At 38.0% G+C, this 25,611-nt stretch overlaps 1 protein-coding gene across 1 annotated transcript in view; it reads left to right on the forward strand.

The window, feature by feature from the left end:
• Positions 1–25,611, forward strand: part of LOC139155889 (protein WWC2-like) — a 190,571-nt gene that overhangs the window by 161,291 nt on the left and 3,669 nt on the right. The window contains exons 16-22 of the mRNA XM_070731238.1: positions 695–853; positions 3,499–3,647; positions 6,644–6,830; positions 11,320–11,481; positions 13,260–13,352; positions 16,640–16,882; positions 20,457–20,584. Coding sequence (XP_070587339.1) covers positions 695–853; positions 3,499–3,647; positions 6,644–6,830; positions 11,320–11,481; positions 13,260–13,352; positions 16,640–16,882; positions 20,457–20,584 — 1,121 coding nt within the window. The remainder of the gene's footprint in view (positions 1–694; positions 854–3,498; positions 3,648–6,643; positions 6,831–11,319; positions 11,482–13,259; positions 13,353–16,639; positions 16,883–20,456; positions 20,585–25,611) is intronic.

Genomic DNA, 25,611 nt, shown 5'->3' on the forward strand with positions numbered 1-25,611 from the left:
TTAATCCCTCAAGATTTATCATGAACCAGAATTACTTTAGCATTTGTGCCAACTGCTCCAAGTAAATCCCATTCATCTTCCCTCTTTCTTTATCTTTAACACGTTTCTGCAATTTCCCTCTTGAGAAATAGATGAATCCTATTCATCAGGCTTTTATAGAATGGCTACCTCACACATTGCATTATAACCGTAATAGAAAGGATCACTGTGCATGATGTGGAAAGTCGTCCTTACCTAATGCTTATAAAACTTAGTTGCATTGTCATTTGACTTCAATTGTAATATTAATCTTAAGTGTTGTATTTTAATCCAAAAAATATAAATATATAAATGAAGTTTTTAATAATTCTAATTAAAAAGGCTTTGGGGAATTTATTTATTTATTGTTTATTTATTTATTGGATTTGTATGCCGCCTCTCTCCGCAGACTCGGGGCGGCTAACAACTGATAAAAAACAGCATGTAGAAATCCAATTAATAAAACAACTAAAAACCCTTATAATAAAACCAAACATACACACAAGCATACCATGCATAACTTATAATGGCCTAGGGGGAAGGAATATCTTAACTCCCCCATGCCTGGCGGCATAAATGAGTCTTTTTTTTTGACTGCTTAAAGAAACAAAACATTTCAATGATATTTGTCTGTACATAAATTAAAATTCTGTAACAAGTATACATTGTGTTGTAGGGTGGAATCCAGATACGTCTGGGAGATGTGTCCTTTTCAAATGAGATAGCTACTCTGTGGTATAATTTGCTATCTTCTAAGCACACGGCTGGAAAAAAGAATGTGAAGCCAAAGAAGTATTCAGTCTTTGTAGCAGCCAATCCATCACCTGGTTCCTTGGTAAGTTGATTGCTAGAAAAAACAGTGGCACCAGTTAAATAGTTGTGCTACATTATTATGTGTAGCCTCCAGTCGCTATATGTCTCATTATCATAAATAGAAGTATAATTAGGCTTCCGGTTGTCTTTTTCTGCTTGCAGCAATGGCTAAACAAACAATGAACATTATAAATGAATTGCTAAATCTTGATTATGAGGGAAGCAGTAAGCCAGAGTTCCTTGTCAGAATGTATTGCTAAAAAACAGAAGCAAATGCAGTCAAGCTTATGTACAACTTCTTCATTGTAAGGAACAGGGTGCTTATCCTAACATCCAAACATTATTTGTTGGAGTACAAGGGAATCACTTGTAAAATTGATATTGTTGCATTAACTTTTTTTTTCAGTAGTTTGCTCACTTGTGTAATATAATGGTTAAGAGGTCTGAGAGGACTGCAGAGACTCAAGTTCTAGTCCATTGTCAGGCAAGTCACTGACTAATTTTGGACCACTTTTTCCTCTTTTAGTCCAACCTACATTGTTCATTGTATATTGAACACCTACAAACAAATAAAGGTATAACCAGTAGCCAACATGAGTTCGTCAAAAATATATCATGCTAAGCAAATCTTATTTCATTCTTCGACAAAGTGACTAAATGCTGTGGACATTGTATACTTAGATTTCAGGAAAGCATTTGATTAAGTGGAACGACCTGCTTCTTGGCAAGCTAGAAAAATTTAGTAAAGATAGCACCACCACTAGGCGGGTCTGTAACTGTGTGATAAATCATACTCAATATGTAGTTCTCAACAGGACTGTGTACATCTACATGAGAAGTAAGCAGTGGGGTACTCCAATATTATATTTTTGGTCTAATACTGTTAAATATCTTCATAAATGTTCCAGATGTGGAACTAGAAGGGGAACTTTTAAAATTTGGAGATGACACCAAGCTGGCAGTAATAGCCAACACACCAGAAGACAAGCTCAAGAACTAATAGATCTTGACAGACTTGAACACTGGGCCCTAATTTTAAAAAAAATCTGCATAGATAAAAGTAAGGTTCTACATTTAGGCAAGAAAAACCAACTGTATAGATAAAGATTAGGTGAAACTTGGTTTAGTTCCAAAAATTGTGAGAGGAATTTTGGACAATCACTTAAATATGAGTTGTTGTGCAGCACCCAAAAAAGCAAATGCAATCCTACTCTCAATCCTTTCCAACTCTGGAAAAAATGTAGAGAAGAGCAACAAAAATGATTAGAGGGCATACAAAGAATGACTACAGGAATTGGGTATGTTTAGTCTAATAAAAAGAAGGGGAGACATTATAGCAATGTTCCAATATTTGAGGGGCTCCTTCAAAGATGAGGGGTTCAAACTATTTTCCAAAGCACTAAAAGGCAAGACGAGAAATAATGGATGGAAACTAACAAAGAAGAGAAGCAACCTAGAACTAAGGAGAAATTTCTTAACGGTGAAAGCAATCAACCAATGGAATAGCCTTGCCTCAGAAATTGTGGGTTCTCCATCACTGGAGACTTTTATTTATTTATTTATTAGTTGGACTTGTATGCCGCCCCTCTCCGAAGACTCCTACTTTTGAGGTCTCCTACTCAAGCAGGGAGTTGGATTAGAAGACTTCCAAAGTCTCTTCCAACTCTATTATTCTATCATGGGGAAGCATTAGAGGAAGGAATGCTATGTATGCCAGTGTGAGTTCCTAGACCTAGAGGAAAGATGCTATTCCTAAGTCCTTTCTGCTAGCAAACAGCTGATTTTTTCCCCCACAGAATGTAACTTTAGGGTTTATGGTCTACTCTATTTTCCCTATTTTAATTTCATTGTATTTGAGCATCTATTCCAAACAACTGAATGTAGGTTATTACAGTACTTCATTTACACTAAACTTCAAATCAGTGCATATTTTGTTTTTGTTTCCTTTGAATGATAGGGAGTGAAAACAAAATATTTTGAAAGAATGTATACGCAAAATCTAGTTCATATGAATCTCATACTCTAGACAATTCCCAGTTTTAAACTGGAAAATCAATTGTAAAATCTGGATTAATGATTTGTAATTGTCAGAAACCAATATAACTTGTTATTTTTGCCTACAATTTGTGAATTAGAACTTAGTCTTTAGTGATCTGTATGTCAGTATTTTTGTCTTGTCTACGCCATTTTTGAAAATAATTTTATTTATTATACTTAAATATAAAGTTTTGTTGTAGGATATGATTTTCACAATATAAGTAATGAATTCTAAGATAATGTCATGTAGCAATTCAAGGTTTAAATCAGTTTTGAGTGTTTCATGATGTAATCAGTGAAGGGCTACCAATTTTTTTACTACCACACTGTGGCCGTGGCTTATACAGGACGCCCTGCATTTTCTTTCAGTGCAAATTGGGTACTCTGGGGTGGAGCTCCATTTTTGCTACCTCACTGTGCCCCCCATCCAGACAGCAGCCCATCCCTGGATGTAATCCTACTCTCTGTAAATACTTGTGTGCTTGTTAAATTTAATCTAAAAAGTTTCAGCAGCTTTGTGATTTTTCTTAGCTCAGTCCATGTACACAATCATTAGAGACCAGATGTATTATTGGTATTACTTCTTACATATTTTAGTATAAATAAAGCTGCTTTCTGTGTCTTTGTTAGGATGCGGTCTCAGCATTGCTGGAAAGGACATCAGCGGAGCTGCAATCTGTAGAACAAGAATTGGCAGAGAAAGAAGAGGAAGGGGAGGAGGAGGAGGAAGATGAGGAAGCACAGGATACCCAGGAAACACAAAGTTCTGAGGAAGACTGGTAAGCTGAACCATTTTTATGTATTGGTTATTCACAAAATAGCATTTAAAAATTTGAAACATACAGAAACAGTAGGTAGGTAAGAAAGAAAGAAAGGAAGAAAACCTATTCTTCCTTTATGTAAAGAGAGCATGCATCTAGCTAGCAAAATAAAGACTAAATGCAAAAAGTATGAACTGGGGATGTATCCTGTCTGTATTTTGCTTTTGTTATCATGAGCTTCCCCTATTTTTGATCAGAACAAAGATTCATATAACATCTTACTGCTGGTAAATTTAAGCTGGGCATGAAGGCAGTAGACTTTTCTTGCCTCTTCTCTTTTAAGAAAAGCTTATTGGTAGCATTTGTCTCTGAAAATATGAATCGCTTATTTCAAAGAAACCTTTTATTAACCACAATTTGGAATGTGGATCTTTCATGAAACATTTATTTTATTTTATTTTATATTTTATTTTATTATTTTGTTTTATTTTATTTTATTATTTTATTTTATTTTATTATTATATTTTATTATATTTTATTTTATTTTATTTTATTATTAGATTTGTATGCCGCCCCTCTCTGTAGACTCGGGGCGGCTAACAACAATAGTGAAACAACATATAACAAATCTAATATTTAAAATAATTTAAAAGACCCTAATTTAAAAACCAAACATACACACAAACATACCATGCATAAATTGAATATCTCAGTTCCCCCATGCCTGACGACAAAGGTGGGTTTAATATCCAGTATGTGTCAATTTACTTGGATTAACAAGTTTTTATACAGAAATATCCTAGCTTCCCCCTGCCCAAACTAAAATGCATGTAATTATTAGTTTTGTGGGAGGAAAATAGGCGGCGGGGGGGGGGTCTACTTAACAGGTATTCATCTGGCCAGCCTCCTTAATGTAGTCAGTTTCAGCACATTATTTTATCCCCTGGTTAGGGCTAAAAAAAAATTTCTTCAAAGGAGTAATGAAGAAAACAAACCTGCAAAGATTTAGGGCTGGAAAAAATTTCTTTAGAGGAAGTAGGAATGAAAAAATCCTGCTAGCTGGGAAGATCATTAGCACACTCAAATTTTCTCATTTAGGGAGGGAAGAAGTGTGTCTTATACTCCAAAAAATACTGTAACTGTGTTAAAAAAAATACAGGTGCAGAGTATATAAAAATACAAACTTTAAGTGACTTTAGTCAAAATGTATGTTTCAATGAATCCTTAAGTAAACAAAAGCTGACATGATCTCAACATATCATTCTTCAAATTTGTATGCTGCGTATTCAGAGAAAGTAAAAAGGGTATAGAATAGAATAGAATAGAATAGAATTTTATTGGCCAAGTGTGATTAGACACACAAGGAATTTGTCTTGGTGCATATGCTCTCAGCGTACATAAAATAAAATATACATTTGTCAAGAATCATGTGGTACAACACTTAATGATTGTCATAGGGGTCAAATAAGCAATGAAGAAGCAATATTAATAAAAATCTTAGGATATAAGCAACAAGTTACAGTCATACAGTCAACATGGGAGGAAATGGGTGATAGGAATGATGAGAAAAACTAGTAGAATATAAGTGCAGATTTAGTAGAAAGTCTGACAGTGTTGAGGAAATTATTTGTTTAGTAGAGTGATGGCGTTCGGAAAAAAACCTGTTCTTGTGTCTAGTTGTCTTGGTGTGCAGTGCTCTGTAGTGATGTTTTGAGGGTAGGAGTTGAAACATTTGTGTCCAGGATGTGAGGGGTCAGTAAATATTTTCCCCGCCCTCTTTTTGACTCGTGCAGTATACAGGTCCTCAATGGAAGGCAGGTTGGCAAAAATTGTTTTTTCTGCAGTTCTGATTATCCTCTGAAGTCTGTGTCGGTCCTGTTGGGTTGCAGCACCAAACCAGACAGTTATAGAGGTGCAGATGACAGATTCAATGATTCCTCTGTAGAACTGTATCAGCAGCTCCTTGGGCAGTTTGAGCTTCCTGAGGTGGCACAGAAAGAACATTCTTTGTTGTGCTTTTTTGATGATGTTTTTGATGTTAGGTGACCATTTTAGGTCTTGAGATATGATAGAACCTAGAAATTTGAAGGTCTCTACTGTTGATACTGTGTTGTCTAGTATTGTGAGAGGTGGAAGGGTGGAAGGGTTTCTCCTAAAGTCTACCACCATTTCTACGGTTTTGAGTGTGTTCAGTTCTAGATTGTTCTGGTCACACCACAAGGATAGTTGTTCAACTTCGCATTTGTATGCGGATTCATCATTGTCTCAAATGAGTCCGATCACTGTTGTATCATCTGCAAACTTCAGTAGTTTAACAGATGGATCACTTGACATGCAGTCATTAGTGTATAGAGAGAAGAGAAGTGATGAGAGTACAAAGCCTTGGGGGGCACCTGTGCTAATTGTACATGTATCTGATGTGATTTTTCCTAGCTTCACCTGCTGCTTCCTGTCTGTTAGGAAGCTTGTGATCCACTTACAAGTGTGTTCAGGTACCGCTAGCTGATTTAGTTTGGTTAAGAGAATGTCCGGTACAATGGTATGTGACAGGTTCAGACATTTCATTATAGTTGATTCAATTTTTGGACCTTCCTTTTACTGCAAAGTTGTTTGAAAGGTGATTGACTTGTTGGGCTATAATTAGCTGGGTGAGATATTTACACAGATGAATGGATGCTCTAACTTTCTATCCACTCAGTATATTATTGTTATTTTATCTATTTGCAATATCCATGGGCTCCACTGACTATGCAGAGGATGCTATATCTATCTTCAGAAATATCTTTGAATATTAAATTTACATTTAATTTTATGATGTTCTAACACAGTAAATTTATAACAAATCCTTCTGCTTTTTCCAAAGAAGAGAATACTGAAATGTTCCACAAGTTTACTTCTTGCCAAAATAAGTTATTGATAATGTCACATTAATTGTATGAATATTAGGTTCTAAATATGCTGGTATTTTATTTTCCAACTACTTTAGTAAGTTAAGGGTAGATTTGTTCTCACAGGGTTGGAATACTGACAGAAGTATCCAGAGAAGAGGAGAATAAAATCAAAGAGACCAGAGAAGAAAAATGCACAGATAGCAAGAGAATGAGCTTTAATTTGGAACAGGCAAGTGGTACTGAACATGAGAAAGACAACAACCTTACAGAAGTGGATCTCAACAAAGAAACAATAGAATTCCCAATACTGGTGAGTATTTTAAATTACATTTTCTATATAGCTCAGAAAGCCTTTTATCGCTGAGCCATATTTATCATCGCAAACTTCTCAAAATGTTTTCAGTTAAATGTACAAACTTAGTGTAGCATTTAATATATGTAGTGTTTTTGAACTGGTGCTTTACAGACTTGGAAATGTGTTTTTTTTTTGCATAGTACAAAAAAGAGAAGCAGCAAGGAAAAAAACTCGTTAGAGCAGCCACAGAAAAATATTTAGCTTGCTAGTTAACATTTAATGCTTATTTGTTCGATAATTCATGTTTAATAATGGATGTTTTAAATATTTAATAAGTTATTTAATGTTTAAATTATACTAGCATACACACTTAATATTTTTATTTTTGCAACTGTTTTGAAGTTTTAATAACAAGGACCAAGCTCTTAAAAACAGTGCTAGAAAGTGGGGAGAGGGAGGTGGGGGGATGTTATATATGTGATGGATGGATGAATCAGTTCATTTTCAGTTCATAAACTATAAATTTTGCAAATGTTCATTTGTAAATCTGTTATGCCTTAATCCCTCTTTAAACTAAATTTTTATATAAAAATCTGTATTTAAATATTTACATTTGACTATATTTTTTCTCAAAATAAACAACATATTTTATATGATCTGTGATTTTTTTAAGCCTGGAATTTAGAACTGCAAAACAACATTTAGAAAATTATGGAAATTGAAATTCACTAGTAAGTGTGAGCCAATTTGTTTCTCTTCAAATATACATTGTTCAGGCATCCCATATGCTAGAAGCCTAAATGCTAATATTTAATCCAAGAAATATAGGTCGACTCCTAGGTCCCTCCCTTGTGGGGTTCCTCAGGGGTCAGTCCCCTCCTCCCTGCTGTTTAATATCTACATGAAACCGCTGGGTGAGACCATCTAAGGGCACGGGGCGAGTTACCATCAGTATGCTGATGATACTCAGCTATACACTTTCACCCCGTGTCCACTCATTGAAGCAGTGGAAGTGATGTGCCAGTGTCTGGAGGCTGTTAGGGTCTGGATGGGTTTTAAGAGACTCAGACTCAATCCTGACAATACGGAGTGGCTGTGGGTTCTGCCTCCCAAGGACATGTCCATCTGTCCATACATTACTCTGGGAAGGGGGAGTTCTGACCACCTCAAAGAGTGTACACAATTTGGCCGTTTTCCTTGATCCACAACTAACTTTGGACCATCATCTTTCGGCTGTGGCAAGGGGGACATTTGCCCAGGTTTGCCTAGTGCACCAGTTGTGGTCCTATTTGGCCAGGGAATCTCTGCTCACATTTGCTCATGCCCTTATCACCTCGAGGTTCGACTACTGCAATGCTCTCTACATGGGGCTACCTCTGAAGAGTGTTCAGGAACTTCAAATTGTGTTGTATGATTGAACTGTTATGATTGTTTTTAAATATTGGATTTTTAGATTGTAATTTTAAATTTAATTATTTATTTTTTTTATTTATTTATTGGATTTGTATGCCGCCCCTCTCCGGAGACTCGGGGCGGCTAACAGCAATAATAAGAGAGTGTACAATAATAATCCAATACTAAAAATGATTAAAAACCCATTAATATAAAAACCAAACATACATACAGACATACCATGCATAAAATTGTAAAGGCCTAGGGGGAAAGAGTATCTCAATTCCCCCATGCCTGACGGCCATTGTACTATATTGTTATATTATATGCTGTTAGCCACCCCAAAACCTCGGAGAAGGGCGGTATACAAATTTAATAAATAAATAACTATAGGTAGACTTTGACTTGGATCATAATTGGGACCAGAATTTCTGTTGCTAAGGAAGGCACTGGTTAAGTAAGTGGTGCCGATTTTACAACTATTTTTTTGCTACAGTTGTTAAGTGAATCACTGCAGTCAAATAAATCAGGGAAGAGAATCTGGTTTCTTCCATGAACTTTGCTTGTCAGGAACTGGCTTAGAAAGTCACAAATGAGGATCACATGAAATTAGGTTAGTCAATTTTTTTTCTTTAGGAAAGGATGTAGTCAAAAATAGAGTTCAAGTATTGATACAAAAGTCCTATATTCAGTCCATGTGTAGCTAGTGAAGATTCTTCATGAAATCCTGGACAGCCGGAACTTCTGGGTCAGCGCAAAGGTGCCAAGCAGGAGAACAAAGCTCTGTTCAAACTGCCCAATTTTCTGTTTCTTGGAAGCTGCGTGAGGCAAGGCAAAGCCCTGGGGGGCAGCCTACATAGAGGGAATACACCAGAGATGGTCGGGAGAAGAGTGATCCCTGCTGTAACAGGAAGAACCCCTCAATTCTGACACAGAAGGAACCGGCTTTCATGTCCAGGGCCAGAGATGCTGTGACCTGATTTATGAAGAGAAGAAAAAAGTGTGAAGTAGCTTCTAAATTTGGGGGAGAAAGAGAACAAAGGATTTTTGGAGATATAATGATAAGCTGACAGGCAAATAATATAAGTGTGATTTGGAGATAAGTTTTGGAGTAAAAAAATGTGTGAAGATCTCAGAACAGTGCATTGGTCTATTTGGTGAATTTAAAGACGATTTGAATAAGACCAAGTATGAAGTGGACTAAGAGAAAGTGAAGTAAGTGAAGAAAGTCAGTGAAAGTAGGAGAAAGTAAGAGAAAGGTAAAGAGAAAGATTGAAGAGAGAATGGAAAATGGCAACACAATTGAGCAAGTAACCATCTGGGTGATTAAATCAATTAACATAAATTAATAATCTAAAAGCTATTTATAGACTTATTTATATTTACTGAATTGACTCATCTTGTATATTTATATGAACTGGATTCCAAAATTTGGATTCCAAAATGATCAGGATTAGATAAAATTTTATTTGGCCCAGAAGAAAAAATGATTTTGAAATTATATAACTTTCAATAACAATTTAAATTAGAGGAAGAAGTGATTAAGGGAACAATAGTAGCATGGGCACAAAATTTTGGGAACGCAATACATCTAGCAGAATGGGGAAAAATTGGGGAGATAAATTATAAATTGACTTTGATGGCATCTTATAAGAAAAATATATACAAAATGTTCTACTGCTGGCACCTCCCTCTGGCACAATTGGCAAAGATGTTTCCGACGATGTCACTGAAATGTTGTAAGTGCAAGAAATAATAAGGGATCTATTGCTATCTGCGGTGGACTTGTCCAAAAATTAAAATATTTTGGAATAAAATAAGAAATTGGCTGGAAGAAATAATACAATAGGAGAAGAATTTGAAGCCGGAACTGTTTTTATTGGAAATTTTTAGAGAAAAGTTTTAAAAAGAGGACCATTACTTAATATACCACACAACCACTGCTACGAGGATTGCCTAGGGCCAGAGCTGGAAAAATGATACTATCCCCACATCATCAATAATTATTAGACAAAATTTGGAATGCTCCAAGATGTGTAAATTAACAATGGAGATTCGTGAAAAAAGAAGATACAGAATTCTATGACTCTTGGAATACTTGGTATAAGTGGTTAAATCACAACAAAAAATGTCATATTTGATTATAAAAGGTAAACTATAAACAAATAGCAAAGGTTCTCAATCTCACGTCCTATTTATACAATTAGAAGTTCATATAGCTACAACAGAAAAAAATAGATATGGAGACTCCATTGAACATAGAACTGGATAAATAATAGTGATTGTTTAACTTAAAATAGTAATATTGAGAATTGTAAATATATTTGAAAATGATATAGCTGTAAAAGTGGTTAGCTTTTACCATATTTGTTTGTATTTTATGTTTTTTTATTTTTGTATGTCTTGTTTTATGTTGCTTTTAATTAGAAAAACTTAATAAATATTATTTTTTAAACGAAAACCTGGACAACCATTGCCAGTTACTCTAGATCACAGGTCTTCAAACTTGGCAACTTAAGACTTGTGGATTTCAATTCCCACAAGTCTTAAAGTTGCCAAGTTTGGGGACCCTGATCTAGATGGAAACCACAAAATTCCAGCCATCATGTCAATGACAAGAAATGTTGGAAATTATAGTTCAACATCAGGAAGTCTACAAATGCCATACTATGATGTTGAACGAGATAGCTTTGTTGCTTTCCTTGTTTTTATGTTTATTTGTTAATCACTATTTTGCCAGAATAATTTCATCACTTCTGAATAAGACAATGACATTCCTAATTACCATTAAAAGAAAGCCTAGTTTTAGTTTTAAATGGAGAAGGGATGTGTTGGTTTAGAATGAAGTTATTTTAAGAATCCTGAAAAGATTTTTTTTCTAGCATATGGTACTTTATCTAGTGAAATATATGATGTGTCCAGATAAAAGAAAGATTTTTGTGAAGCACTAAATGCCTGTCTACTTTTTATTTGTTAAGAAATTAATGTATTTTGAGCCTTGGGTTTTTTGGTTTTAATTTAACTTACTAGTGTCCTAATGGCATCGATTGATAAAATTTGGTGAGCAGGTTTTGGTTTTCATTATTAGAAATGATGTATAATATATCCACAGGTTGATAGAGAAACAAATACAGAAGATAAGATAGAGTGTGTAGCTCTACAACCCAAGGACAAAGCCAGCCTGAAGTCTCAACAGCATCCTTTTGTCAGAAACAGCATGATAGTACGTTCACAGACGTTCTCTCCAGGCGAGCGAAACCAGTACATCTGTAGGGTAAGATAAAAAGTGTTCTCAATGAACTCTTGCTAACTAAAGACTCATTTAATTTCTTTGGCAGTGACTCATTGCTGGCAATGGGCCACCTCTAGAGAACATAGTGTCCATCTGTCAGCTGTGAGGCTATGAAAATTATTGCTTTCACCTATAAAATAATGTGCAACTTCTCAGCTATTTGTTAGCATTTTATCTCTTTGTATTAAGCTAGAATAAAGTTGTCACAATTAACATTCCTTCACTCTTCCCCTCTTCCACTTACTGACATGCAAACACATGGTTTGAACAGGATGCTAAGGCATGAATTGTTTAACCATGATTTACTGAAGACAATCGCAATTGACTGTGTTTGCACCATATGCTACATTTAGTGGAATATATGAATCCAGTCATTCTTTCTCAATAGTCATGCGTAGAATTGCCTTGCAGATGCCAAAAATTATTTTTTCATGGTGGGTTTTTTTTTTACTGTTGATACCCATTTCAGTGCAAATATTTATATTCATTTTGCTGTTTTATGACATGTCTAGCAGCATGTAATTTTTGAAATATGATTTGCAAAATGTAAAAAGCACTTACTGTAAGAATACTTTCCCAAAGAAAGTAGGAAGGAGGTTCAACAAATTAGGATCTATCTGCTTTTTAATTTTATGACAAAAATGAAATACTTCAAATAAAGTTGCTGTGTGCATGTGCAACCTGAAACACTATGTTCACATGACAGGAACAAAATATCAAAAACTGTGTGCTGCAGATGAGTCATTAAGTAATCTGCTTTTCAGTATTTTCAACATTTGCCCCCCAATGCAAAAGATGGTTCTTCATTGTAGTCTCTGTGAATCATTTCTATAGGTATCTGCCCTTGCACAATGCTCTTTTGAGAATTTCCTAAAGCTGAAAGAGACTTGCGTATTTGTCTTCCATTGTCCTTGCAGTTTATCTTTGACTGCAGTAGTACTACCCCTCCAGGAATTCTCTGACACTATAACAGCAATTTTTTTTTCCTGATACCCACATCTACTTAAAGGAAACCACGTGATTGAGACTTGACTCTCCTCCTCAGGCTGTTACAAAACAGAATAGGAGGAATTGATCATTTCCTGGTAGGGCTTCATAGTGGAATGAATTCTTCCATCCAAACTCCCTCCAGTACCAGGATGATCAATCAGTCTCAACTAAGATCTGTAAAAATCAAAAAGTCAAATGTAAGAAGAAATAGACAATCAAGGACAATCACTTTGTATGGTCCAGATTTTTTATATCAGCCTCCTGCCTCCTTTTATTTGTGCTTTTGTTTATTTAATTATGGGATTCCTTGTTGGACAAAACCTCTTTTGTCACACATTTTATTCCATACTGGAAGCAATGTGGGATTTATCTGGTATGAGTTCATAGCAATCAGTCCAGTTAAAAAATAAAATTACTAATGACAATACTCACTGCATATATCATCCCCTTGGGTCATGTCAATACTAGATCATATCTTTCCAAGTAGGATGTCACATTGTTGCATTAGTAACAAAACAAATAAAACCAGTACTGTTAACAGCATCTGCCTCATTAAGAATCAAGAAGTGAATATTTTTATGTATATTCAATTATTGGTGTTTGAATTGTGACGTTTTATCAGTATTGCATTAATGATCTCTTACGCAAAACTGTAGTCAAATCCAACAGAATATGCAGTGGTAATTTTTGCTACTTTTAATATCAGTAAACTTTTTTTAACTTTAGCGCTACCCACTCTGTTTCAATTACTGTTTGTTCTATTTTGACAGCTGAATAGAAGCGATAGCGATAGCTCAACATTGGCCAAAAGAACTCTCTTCGTGAGAAATTCCACAGAACGACGGAGCTTGAGAGTCAAAAGGGTAAGTTTTGTCTGACCATTTATTGCTCATTTCTATCAAATATATTCAAACATATAATAAAGGTTTATTTATAAAACATTGCTTTGCATGTTGCACAGACTGGTGGGCACGCATGTACAATCTCTTATTGAAGATGTAGATTATTATCTTGCCTTTTCTCATATTTCAAGGTTGTATTCTGGTAAACAAAAAACAAAGATTTATTTCTTTGAGAACAAGAAGTAGCAAAAAAAGTTTCCTGACATTGCATTTCTGCTTTTCTCAGAACTTTCATAGTAAAACTGTGGACATCTAAAGGATTTTTCCAGAGTAGGAGTGAAGCTGCAATATAGGGGATGATCATAATTTATTAGTTACTTTGGCACAATACACTTTCCAGTTGTTTTTGTATGTGGACATTTTTCTGGCAATCTTTTTTCATAAATTTGATAATGCCACTCAATTTGTCAAGAAAAATGTGGGTCTTGGACACAGAAAAACTGCTACATGCTGGGTCAAATCTTTGTCCAAGTTCACTATTGTTTACCCTTTCTCCACAAAGATATAGATTGGAATCTTTCCCAGCTTTACTCAAAGAGATTAGGGATTAAATCTAAGCATGCAAAGGAATGGAAATCTTTCCTTCAAATTAGACATTTATCACAGCAGTCAGTGGCAAATTCTTTTTAGTTTAATTTAACTTTATATTTCAGCTTTGAGGCCACCTGATTTCACCGCAAGTCTGGACCATTTATAATTAAAAAGAAGCACAAAGACAACTACATGTATCAAAAAAATTGAGGTGGAGAGAAATGTACTTGACCAGAATTTTAACTTACACATTGTTCATCAGACACTTTTTTTCATCAACTAACAAATTTATACCCGTAGCTATTCTTAGAATTGTGTTTTGTTCCTGGAACTGTGAATGTTACATCCTCTTACACATTTAATTAAAAAAGGGAGAGATTGTCTCAGATAGTGTCAAAGAACAGGCTTGTCATTTCCAGTTCTAGTGACATAGCAGACTGGAGATAGCGCTACTAAGATTAATAGATCCATCTCAAATAAGATATATTCTTTTTTTTTCAAGTTGTAAAGCTAACATCCAGGCAATTGAGAGGCCATGCGTCCTCAGCACAGGTGCCGGATCAATACGGCACTGACTTCCAGGCTGCTGGGAGAATGCTCCCAGAATGCTCAGCGCCGGTCACGTGGCCAGAAGTGACTGGGCTTAGCGAGCAGCCTTTTTAAAAGGCCTGCAAGCCACCCAGCTCTTTCCTTCCTCAGCCTGGCTGCTAGCAAGTGCAGACACCCATCCACCCTCCGCTCAATCTAAGGTGCTTAAAGGTCACCTACCTGGGGGCCGAGTAAGGATTTTTTGCAATCTCAGCACATTTGAGTCTAGATTGTTTTTTCGCCTACTCCACCCTGGAAAAAGGAGAAGTGTATTTTGGTTACGTGTCGTGTCTGGGGGTTAATTAGGTTGGCATGTATCAATTGACTAATTTCTTCTCAGTCACTGTTTGGCAGTAACGGGGTGGAAAAGGGTATCAGTAGCAACTGTGTGTTCTCTATTGGGCATCTTTTAAGAGATGATCGGCTGCCCCTTGCCACAACTCATGTTGCCTACACGATCGGGGTGGTGGAGAGAGGGTGCCTTTGGGGCTTACGGCATTTCCGGTTCTGGGTCATGGGGGGTGAGCCCTCCCACACCCTCGAGGTGTTGTTTTCAGGGCTGGGCGTAAGCTAAAGTTAGCCTCGCACTGCCCAGGCTGCAGTTACGCACATTTAGTTGCCCAAGTATGTTACCCATTTAGTGACCTCTGCAGGTCTTCTATAGTTATATTTAATAAAGTGACCCTTATTACCCAGCTCTCGTGTCTGTGTGATTATTCTGCATCCAACGCAATTTACTTCCAAATATATTCCAAGGAAACTGATATGTCCTCAAACAATGTTTTATTGATATAGATTTATGCTTAATTTCAATTACACTACATGGAACCCCTCCTGATTAGTTAAAAGGCAGAACAAGCTAATCACTTTGAGCACCATTTGGGAAGGAAAGTTTAACCAAAAAATAAATACATACCTTGGCTTTTTTTAAAACCATGTAATGATGTATTTAGCACAAATTTACCCATAGGCTTGCTTTCTACAATAAAGTTTCATAACTTTATAACAGAATTATTTATAGTACATGAATTTCAGAGCAGCCACGTATTATACAGCCAGCATTAAGAGAGAGAGAAGCAGTCCTGAAAAAACAAAATTTTCCTTCTTACTTAACACTATATATGTATACACCAGAACCTTCCCTCAATCTTTAATAAATTGCTGCTAGAGTTGCACTGCTAAATTGCCATGTTCCCACTAATATTTCCCCAAGCAAAAACTGTTCTAGGAGATTGAGTAGCAGACATAGAATTAATAAGAAAAGTCCTTTGGCCATTGTTTTATTTACTCCAGCATTCTGTCATGGAATGGCCCACGGAAAGCTTCCAAGCTTGGACTGCAAGGCTATAACTCCCTTTTTCTGATGTTGTCCAACCAAATGCCGTTAAGGCATGCTGCTTAAGGATTCAGGGAGTAATAAAAAACTATGCCTATTCATGGTCGTTGATTGCATGATCCTCCATGAACCTGTCTAATCCCTTTTAAGAAATCTTACAACTTGACAATCTCCAATAATGCTAGCAGTGAATGTCAGTAATAACTATTATAAAATATTTTCCTCCTGTTGGTCCTGAATGTTCTCTGTAACATTATATAGCTTTTTTCCCTCTCCCACAAATGGAGGGGTAACACTAGGGGCCTTACTTTGAGGGCGGTTGAAACTCAGAATCTCTGAGCTTTTGCTACACCATTTGCTATAGTAATGTATTTTTCTTGCATGCATTAGCAAGATGTTCACAATCTTTTTTTAAAGCCTTCTTTAAAATCTCAGTTAGAAATATTACAAGGTCCTATTCCCCCCCCCCCCGAGGAATACCCCTCATCATAGTTGTACCAAAAATATTGTGTTTTGATATTGAAATAAAGTTTAATGATGTTACATTATCTCATTTATGTCCCCTAAGGAAAATTGTATGACCGGTTCTTATCTTACAGGGGCTGAAAAACATTCCAGTTCCATAAAAACAACTGCAGAAAAGCTGTCCCTCTGCTGCAACCTCATTTGTACAAAAATAGTATCTTAGTGCCCATAGCAAATCTATTGTGTTTCACATGAGTATTGGGCTGTTCTCAATGCAATGCCTGTATTATATTATATTCTTATTTTCTGGAATTCCTGACAACTATAGCCTACTTGCCAGTCCAGCTTGCAAAGAGCAATGCGAGAGCGCCTGGTGCGTACTTCTCTCGACTTGGAGTTGGATCTTCAAGCATCCCGGACCCGTCAGAGTCGCCTGAATGATGAGCTACAGACACTTCGTGGTCTTAGGCAGAAGTTAGAAGAGATGAAAGCAACAGGGCAGACGGATCTTCCTCTATGTATTTTGGAAGATGAAAGATTCCAAAAGCTTTTGAAGCAAGCTGAAAAAGAGGTATGAACATGAACTAACTAATAAAGAAGCAAACGTATGATGTTTTAGTGTCTGCACATAGAGTTTTGACCAAGTGTTCATATAAAATCGAAATGCTCAGAATTTATACTGCCTCTATATTATTGGTATTATTTTTTCCTACTGCCAGGTATTGATTGCATGCAGTTTCAGTGGTTTTAAATGTACAGAAGTCAGTGGCTTATTGTCTTAGAAGAGTGCAGGCATTTAAACAAATTGTTCAGAAAAATTGATACATTCGTGGTGAAGCATTTTTTCTCCCTTCCATTCAGCCAATAGTGGGGGATTTTGCTGAGAATTTGCTGAGAATTTTCCTGTTTTTTTCTAGCACTTCAGAACTTATTAGTATAGTTCAAATTATTGAGTCCAATATTCATGATAGTAATGTAATCTAATTTAGTAATTAAATGCATTTGGATATCAATAATCACAGAATTGCCTTAGGATGATTAATTTTAAATGTTACATGGTCTCCGAAGGTTTCTATATTTAACCAAAAGGATAACTACTTTTGTGGGAGGAGTTATTGTCATTCTGCCTTTAAGAAACTGCTTTCTAGTTTTAAAAAGCATTTAAAAATATGTCAGAGCTAGTTGTAAAACTGCCTTCTAAGATCATGTTGCCTCAAATTTAGGAAAATCAGATAATTAAATCTGGGTTTTTATTAAACAACTTTCTACTTCTATAAATGACTAAATATCTACAAAATGCATAAGACATTTTAGATTCTTAAGGAATTTTTTTATAACAAAACTCACATCATCTTATTTATTTATCTAGTTTACATGGTTGCTCATATCACAAAACAATATGCAGTGGTGTACAATGAAGGTAAAACAATGAATATCTAAAACAATAGTCAATATTGATTATTTAAAATATTAAAAACTATAAAAACAGAGGTAAAACTAAAAAATAATACACAAAGGGATGTTAATAGTAATGGAGATACCTCACTAGTTCATCCATCTCTGTGGGGTCCCCAGCCTGCTGGTGTAACTTAAGGGACTTTCAGAAGCTCAGAAGCATAAATCCAATCTCACCTCAGGGATGAAGATTCCACAATGTGGATACCACAGCAGAAATGGTCCATTGCCAAGGGCCCACCAAATGTTGTTTCTTAGACAGTGGGGTATCATCAGCCCTATGATGGCCTGTTGCCTTGTCCACACATCATTTACTTTATGAGAAGAGGATCTCTGGTTTTAAAATGGCTGGATCAGATTGGAAATATACAGACTTACAGTGCAACTTCTGTTTTAATATTTTCATGGTCGTGTATAGCTCTGAATACTTAAAAAGCATTCACGTAGTGCCATCTTCAGTTGTAACATGTTTGCAGAAGCAAGCCTACCGTGGCAATACTGTACATCATCCTACCCTGGCAAAATCTTGCTTAATAAGAGATTTGCCTTTCTGACAGGAAAAGAAATACCGGTAATACATTTTTGCTGATATAATTAAAGTGTGTTTGACATATAGGTGATCCAGAACACAGGTAATCCTCAATTTACAACTGTAATTGGGGCTAGAATTTCTATTACAGTGTTCCCTCGATTTTCGCGGGTTCAAACTTTGCGAAAAGTCTATACCACGGGTTTTCAAAAATATTAATTAAAAAATACTTCGCGGTTTTTTCCCTATACCACATTTTTTCCCACCCAATGATGTCATATGTCATTGCCAAACTTTTGTTTCCTTTAATAAATATTTTTTAAATAAATTTTAATAAATAAACAGGGTGAGTAATAATCTAAATGGTTGCTAAGGGAATGGGAAATTGGAATTTAGGGGTTTAAAGTGCTAAGGGAAGGCTTGTGATACTGTTTTTAGCCAAAAATAGTGTATTTACTTGCGCATCTCTACTTCGCGGAAATTCGACTTTCGCGGGTGGTCTCGGAACGAATCCCCCGCGAAAATCGAGGGAACACTGTATTATGCAAGGCAGTTGTTAAATGAATTGTGCCTGATTTGATTACCTTTTTTTGCCATGGGGCTTAAATTACTGCAGTTGTTAAGTGAACCAAGCAGTTGTTAAGTGAATCTATATTCCTCATTTTACTATTCTTGTTGTAAGCCAGCTAAAAAGGTCACAAATAGTGAACATATGATGTGGAATAGTGAATTATCATAAATACATGCTAGTTGCCAAAGCATCCAGATTTTGATCACATGACTGTGGGGATTCTGCAGTGGATTCTTCAATTGTGAGAATTGGTTGTAGGTCATTTTTTTTACAACCATTGATTGATCACTAAACAAATAGATATAAATTGAGGACTACCTGTGTACTACTCTATATTCCATACTCAATATTTTTAAAAGTATATTTCTCCCCCTCATATCCTCATCTCTTGAAACCTAGATTGGATTTTTGTTTGTTAGTTTGTTCGTTTAGCAAAAATTTTATCCTGTCCCATGGAGGCTGGCTTGTTTGGACAGAAACAAATAAAGAAAAAACAATTCACTGATATGACTTCATCAATATGAGATTATTCTTAGACTGCGCTGATGATGCCCACAGTCATCTTAGCTCAAACGCCCAGTGAAATAAGATTGTTTTCCTGTGTGGTAAAAAACAGGAAAGTGGAGCTTCAGGATCTTATGGCAGAAGCAAATTCCATAAAATGGGGGCTATGATAGAAAAATCCTATTTTCAGCCACAGCCCATTTATGTTATGAGGAGTCTCTCTCTTTGTAAATGGCCAGACCAGATTGGAAATGCACATGATAGCAGAGCAAGATCTGTTTTAAATATTTTCATGGTCACGTACTGCTTTGAATAGTTCAAAAGCATTCATAGGGTGCCCTCTTCAGTTGCAATGTGTTTACAGAAGCAGTCCTACCACAAAAATACGGTACCTATTACAATGCCAATGTCAGTAAACACTTTAAAGCTTTTTAATATACTAATATAAAAAGTTAATAGAGGCATTAAAGCAGTGGAGTACTCTATTAACACAAAAGGAGGGCATTTAACAAAACTAATCAACATAATAGGAAGCAGATAACAAATATAATTTAGACTAGAGATCTTCAAACTTGGCAACTTTAAGACTTGTGGACTTCAACTCCCAGAATTCTCCAGCAAGCATAAAATTAAACCCTTGGCTAAAAATGGATTATAAAATTCCAGTTGTATTTGTTTCTTAGCTCATCCAAAGGATAATTAGACGGCTTATTGGGTATGCAAAGCCCCTTTGCCAAGCAATATTTTTTGTGACCTGTTGCCCTTTTTTAGATGCTGTTAATCCATTTACAGGTGTTAATAGGAAGGGTTGGCAATGGCATGCTAATAGAGTTTCTATTTGAGACATCACTTTCTGGTGTACAAACATTTGCCCATGGATTACAGTGCCATTAAAGAAACTGTCAAGAATTAGGTAGACCTTTTTCATTCATTCAACATCTTAATTAAATCAGACCAAAGTCATTTGAATTGCAGCACCAAGATGCCTTTCTTTTTATTTGTGCTGAAGATAAATTGCAAGGTACATACTTAAGTCCTATATAATATTATGAGTTATCATATGTGGCTTGTAATTTTTTACATTAGGCTGAACAGTCAAAGGACAAAAAGAAACAGGGATTAAATGCAGAAAAATTGATGAGGAAAGCTTCAAAAGATGTGTGCCGATTACGAGAGCAAAGCCAGAAAGTGCCACTACAGGTGCAATCTTTCAGGTGAGGAGACTTTCTATCTCTATGAGCTTTGTAAAACTGTTCAGCAATTTCTACACTGAAATCTTCAGTTTCACTATGCAGCATATGGTTCCAGAATTAGACAGTTCTATGGTAAATTTCACCACAATTTCAATCATTTATAAGATAAATTAATTCAAATGTTTTGAATTAAATAACCAAAGATCCAAGATTTAGCTTTTGGGGTCCCATGTCCTAAGCCAACTCTTTAATATTTCTGCAGTTTCACTATCAAGTTCTGCAACATTTCCTCATTTCTGCCTGCTCGCAACACTTTTGACTATTTCTCTAAATATATACACAACACATCCTCATCATAAGTCTCTCTCTGTCTCTCTTCCTCCGGGGGAACTGGTGCTAAGTGGTGAAAATCTGACATCCAGAGGCCAACAAACCCAGGAGCAGCGCATCAAAGACCAGCTGGCCAGCGGGGAAGCAGCACATCCCAACACAGGGAGCTCTGCAGGAAAAGCAATTGACAGGGTGCCAGTTGCTTTTTTTTGCCAATCCGAAATGACCCAGGTCACAATATGGCTCCGGATTAAATTTGACACTGCTGTGCAAGACACAGTGAGAGGGAGGCCATGGGGGCAGCAACAGCAAATGTACCACAACAAAGGCGGAATGCTGTTTTGGCATTCTTTTTACTCTTTTGTTTCCCTTCAAACAACGGTAAGAAACATGATTGAAAAACCTGACGGAGCTGGAGTGGGGCGACAGCGCGTGCCCACAGAGAGGGCTCTGTGTGTCACCTCTGGCACACAAGTTATAGATTTGTCACCAGGGGCTTAAAGAAATATATCTACTACTGTGTTTCCCTGAAAATAAGACAGTGTCTTATATTATTTTTTGCTCCAAAAGTTGTGCTACGTCTTATTTTCGGGGGGGTGCCTTGTATTCCGATCCTTCCCCTTTAATTCTTGGAGCGTTAGTACGCTCCACTTGAAGAGTCTTACTGCCCCCGCTGCCGCCGATTTTGCTGCCGCCGATTTTGCCGCCGCCGGGCCCCTCAGCTGTTTGGTGGTCCACGTGTCTTCTGTTGGCCGCCACGCCGGCAGGAGGTGCAATCTGGGCAACGGCGGCCAAGGCTCAGTCCCCTCACCAGACCAGTCTTTTTTTGGCGCCAGCGCCATTTGGGGAGGAGCCCTCGGTGGCCATGGGCGTGCCTCCAGATTTGGAGGCAGAAGACAGCCCGACGGATGGGTGGCTACCCACCTGCAGCAGCAAAGGGGGCCGACGGTTTGGGCTGGTCAGCATCGGGAGCTGCTCCTCCACTTTTGGGATGCCACCACCAATTTCGCTGCAGCCGATTTCGCTGCCGCCTGGCCTCTCAGCTGTCTGGCGGCCCACGTGTCTTCTGATGGTCGTGACGGCGGAGCGGCGGCCGACAGAAGACACGTGGGCTGCCAGACACCTTAGAAGCATGGTGGCATCGAAATCAGCAGCAGCAAAATCGGCGGTGGCATCCCGAAAGCGGAGGAGCAGAGTTCCCTTTGCATTCCTATCTCAATTACTAGGAATACTCATCTCCTGTATAAACATTGTACCTTGGGCCCACCTTCACGCCCGACCACTACAGTGGTTCCTGCTCCCCTTTCAAAGGGCAAGGATCAGTCACTCCAGACAACGGGTGTCGATAACAGCAGAGATACAACGTTCTCTCCCTTGGTGGACCTCCAGGGGCCCTAAGCAAGAGTTCACCCTTCCTCTACTATCAAGAGGTGACAATCACCATGGTTACCAGCTTCTTCGGCTGGGGAGCACACACCAGGTCACAAGTCGCCCAAGATCTGTGGACAACAGACAACCTGATGGACTACAACATCAATCTTCTTGAGCTTCGAGCAGTGTTTCGGGCACTACTGAGTTTCACAAATTTGGTCGAGAGTCAACATGTCCTCATCTTGATGGACAACGTAGCAACATGAGCCCATGTAAACCATCAAGGGGCACAAGGTCAGGATGTTTAATGCAAGAAGCACACAATCTTTTCTCATGAGCAGAATTACATCTAGCCTCAATCCACACAGAACATATCTCAAGAACATCAAACAATCAAGCAGACTGGCTGAGTCGAAAGACTCTCAACCCCGGAGAATGGTCCTTGAGTCCAGAAACATTCCAGGACATTGTCCATCACTACGGCAATCCACAAGTGGACTTATTCACAACGCATTACAACAACCAGGTTCCATTATTTTTTCCCGCTTTCCATCCCCAGGAGACGAGCAGGTCAATGCTCTCATCTCTCCTTGGCTGAAAGGATTACTGTATGCATTCCCTCTGATCAGTTTGATTCCCAGGGAAGTCTCCCAGATTCTCCTGGAACAAGCAGAGATACTACTTATTGCACTGTACTGGCCCAGATGTCCATGGTTTGCGGACCTGATGGACCTATCAACCTCCCCACCATGGACCATCCCACACCACCGACTCTCCCTGATTCAGGGGTCAGTAGTCCACCCAGACCCTCAGTGGTGGAGACTTGCTGTTTGGCAATTGAAAGGGACCGCATGAGGAAAGAACAGCACACTGAGAAAGTCATTCACACCATCCAAGCTGCTCGTCGTCCATCGACAACACATATATATCAAGCTACTTGGGCCGCTTACTGCTGCTTTTGTAAAGCTCAAGGTGTACAATTCCAAGCATCTTTGGTGCTCCACCTCCTAGACCTCTTGCAAAAAGGTCTCGATGAAGGGTTGGCACCCAATACACTATGTAGGCAGGTGGCAGCCATAGCCACGGTCCTACGGACTGACCCCCCAAGTCCAGTCTCTCATCATCCATGGAAAAAGGACTTTCTCCAAGGGGCAGCAAATTTATTGCCACCAGTCATTCATCGTTTCCCATCTTGGGATCTACCCTTGGTCCTCCAAGCACTAACAGGACCTCCATTCGAGCCATTAAGGGAGGTTTCACTACATATTATTTCAATTAAGGTGGCATTTCTAGTTGCCATTACTTCTGCACGTAGGGTTTCACGCCTGTCGGCGCTTTCCGTCCGTCCGGACCTTTGCGTCTTCCATCCGGACAGAGTGACCTTATGATTAAACCCCTGTTTCTTGACCAAGGTCAACACTAAATTTCACCGATCTCAAGACATCATTCTCTTGGACTTCTGCACACATGGATCCCACCCATCAAAACTGAGGTGGCACAAGGTAGACGTTCGTAGGGCACTAAAGATCTGTGTACGCTGCACTGAAACCCTTAGGAAGTCAGAGGCATTGTTTGTCTCCTTCCTCCCATCATCTATAGGTACCAAAGTTTCTGCCAAAACAATCAGCAGATGGATCCATTCCTGCATCATAGAGACATATAAAGCGAGTTCTACCCCTTTACCATCCCGAGTCACAGCCCACTCCACCAGAAGTGCAGCTACTACAGCTGCTTGGACTACACAAGCCACAATTGAAGACATTTGTAGGGCACCAACTTGGTCAGCCCCCACAACGTTTATAATTCCTTTGCCTCGGTGGAGGCAGCATTTGAATGCAGAGTGCTGCAGAGGGTTTATGTTCCAATGCCCCTGGTTCAGCCTCTCCCACCCTGATCCTGTTGCTTGGGTACATCCCACATTGGACTCTCCAAGCAGTGCAGTGGAGAAAGACCGTTGACCTTACCTGAACGGTCTTCTCGATGCACTGTGAGGAGAGTCCAAACCTGCCTATTTGGTCCAGGGTCTCCCCTTTCAAGTTTTTCCTTATGGTTGATTGGTTTAGAGTTAATAAAATTGTGTTGTACTACACTATTCCTTCGTTTTTATTGACTGACCCAATGGGGCAGCTAGTGGGCGGGACACAATAATTATGTTAATTTCTAACTCAGTCTCTGCCAATGATGCTAAAGAACAACCCACATTGGACTCTCCTTGCAGTACATCGAGAAGACCATTCAAATAAGGTCAATGGTCCTTCTGGTCACCACACCTCAAGAAGGATATAATGGAACTGGAAAAGGTGCAAAAAAGAGCAACAAGAACGATCAAGGAAATAGAGCACCTCCCTTATGAAACCAGGTTGCAATGCCTTGGTCTCTTCAGCTTTGAAAGACGGCATTTAAGAGGTGACTTGATCGAAGTGTATAAAATCATGCAATTGCCCCAGCCATATCTCAGGTTTCCACTCTATACTGCTTCTTGCAGCAAAAGTGGAACAAAGTGACAAGGTGCTTAGTGGCATTGCTGTACTGGGTCTGCTCCTGTTCTTATGCATAAAGATAGAGACTCTAGTCCAGGGCTGTCAAACTCCTGGCCCATGGGCCGGATGCATCACGTGCTGGCCATAAAAAATCAATTTAGTGAAGGGTGAAAAAGTCCCAATACGTCATATTACGCCACCATAACAATGTGAGTTTGACACCCCGGCTTTATTCAAACCTTGCCATCATTACCAGCTAGCACAAACAGAAAGCTGGTGCCAGTTAATGTAGACAAGAACCTCCACCACCACCGTTGCCTTCCAAATGCTGCCCAAGTAATTAACAGAATCCAATGGGGTACGTAATGAAGCTGACTCTGTTGGATTGCATATCTCATTGCACTCTCCTCTATATTGACTTCCTTGGTTACTAAGTGCCTCCTATCTCTGTCTCTTCTGTTTCCTTGGAATGCAACACACTTGTAATCTCATTCTTTTCATCCATCCAATCTAAAAGCAGACTTAAAGCTCCCCAAACAAATCCCAACTCTTGGTTTGTAATCAACATTTATAGTATGTTCTTATTCACCATGATGCTTCTAGGTAGAGAGAAAAACTATGGAAGTCCTTGGTAGAAGAAGGACACATTGTGTCTCCTATAACTTTCTAAACTAGTTAAATGGGCTATCACAAAATTATTATTTTTTTACAGAAATATCATTTGAGCACTGTCCTACTTGAACTCAATTAAATTGTATTTCTAATCACTGTATGTTAAAAGCCTAAGGATTTGTTATATAGTGCTTTGATGCAAATTGTCATTTGCTTCTTTATTATCTTCTAGTATTGGAGTCTATTATATATTGT

This window comes from Erythrolamprus reginae, unplaced genomic scaffold (assembly GCF_031021105.1).
Source record: "Erythrolamprus reginae isolate rEryReg1 unplaced genomic scaffold, rEryReg1.hap1 H_9, whole genome shotgun sequence".
In the NCBI taxonomy this organism is placed as follows: Eukaryota; Metazoa; Chordata; class Lepidosauria; order Squamata; family Dipsadidae; genus Erythrolamprus; species Erythrolamprus reginae.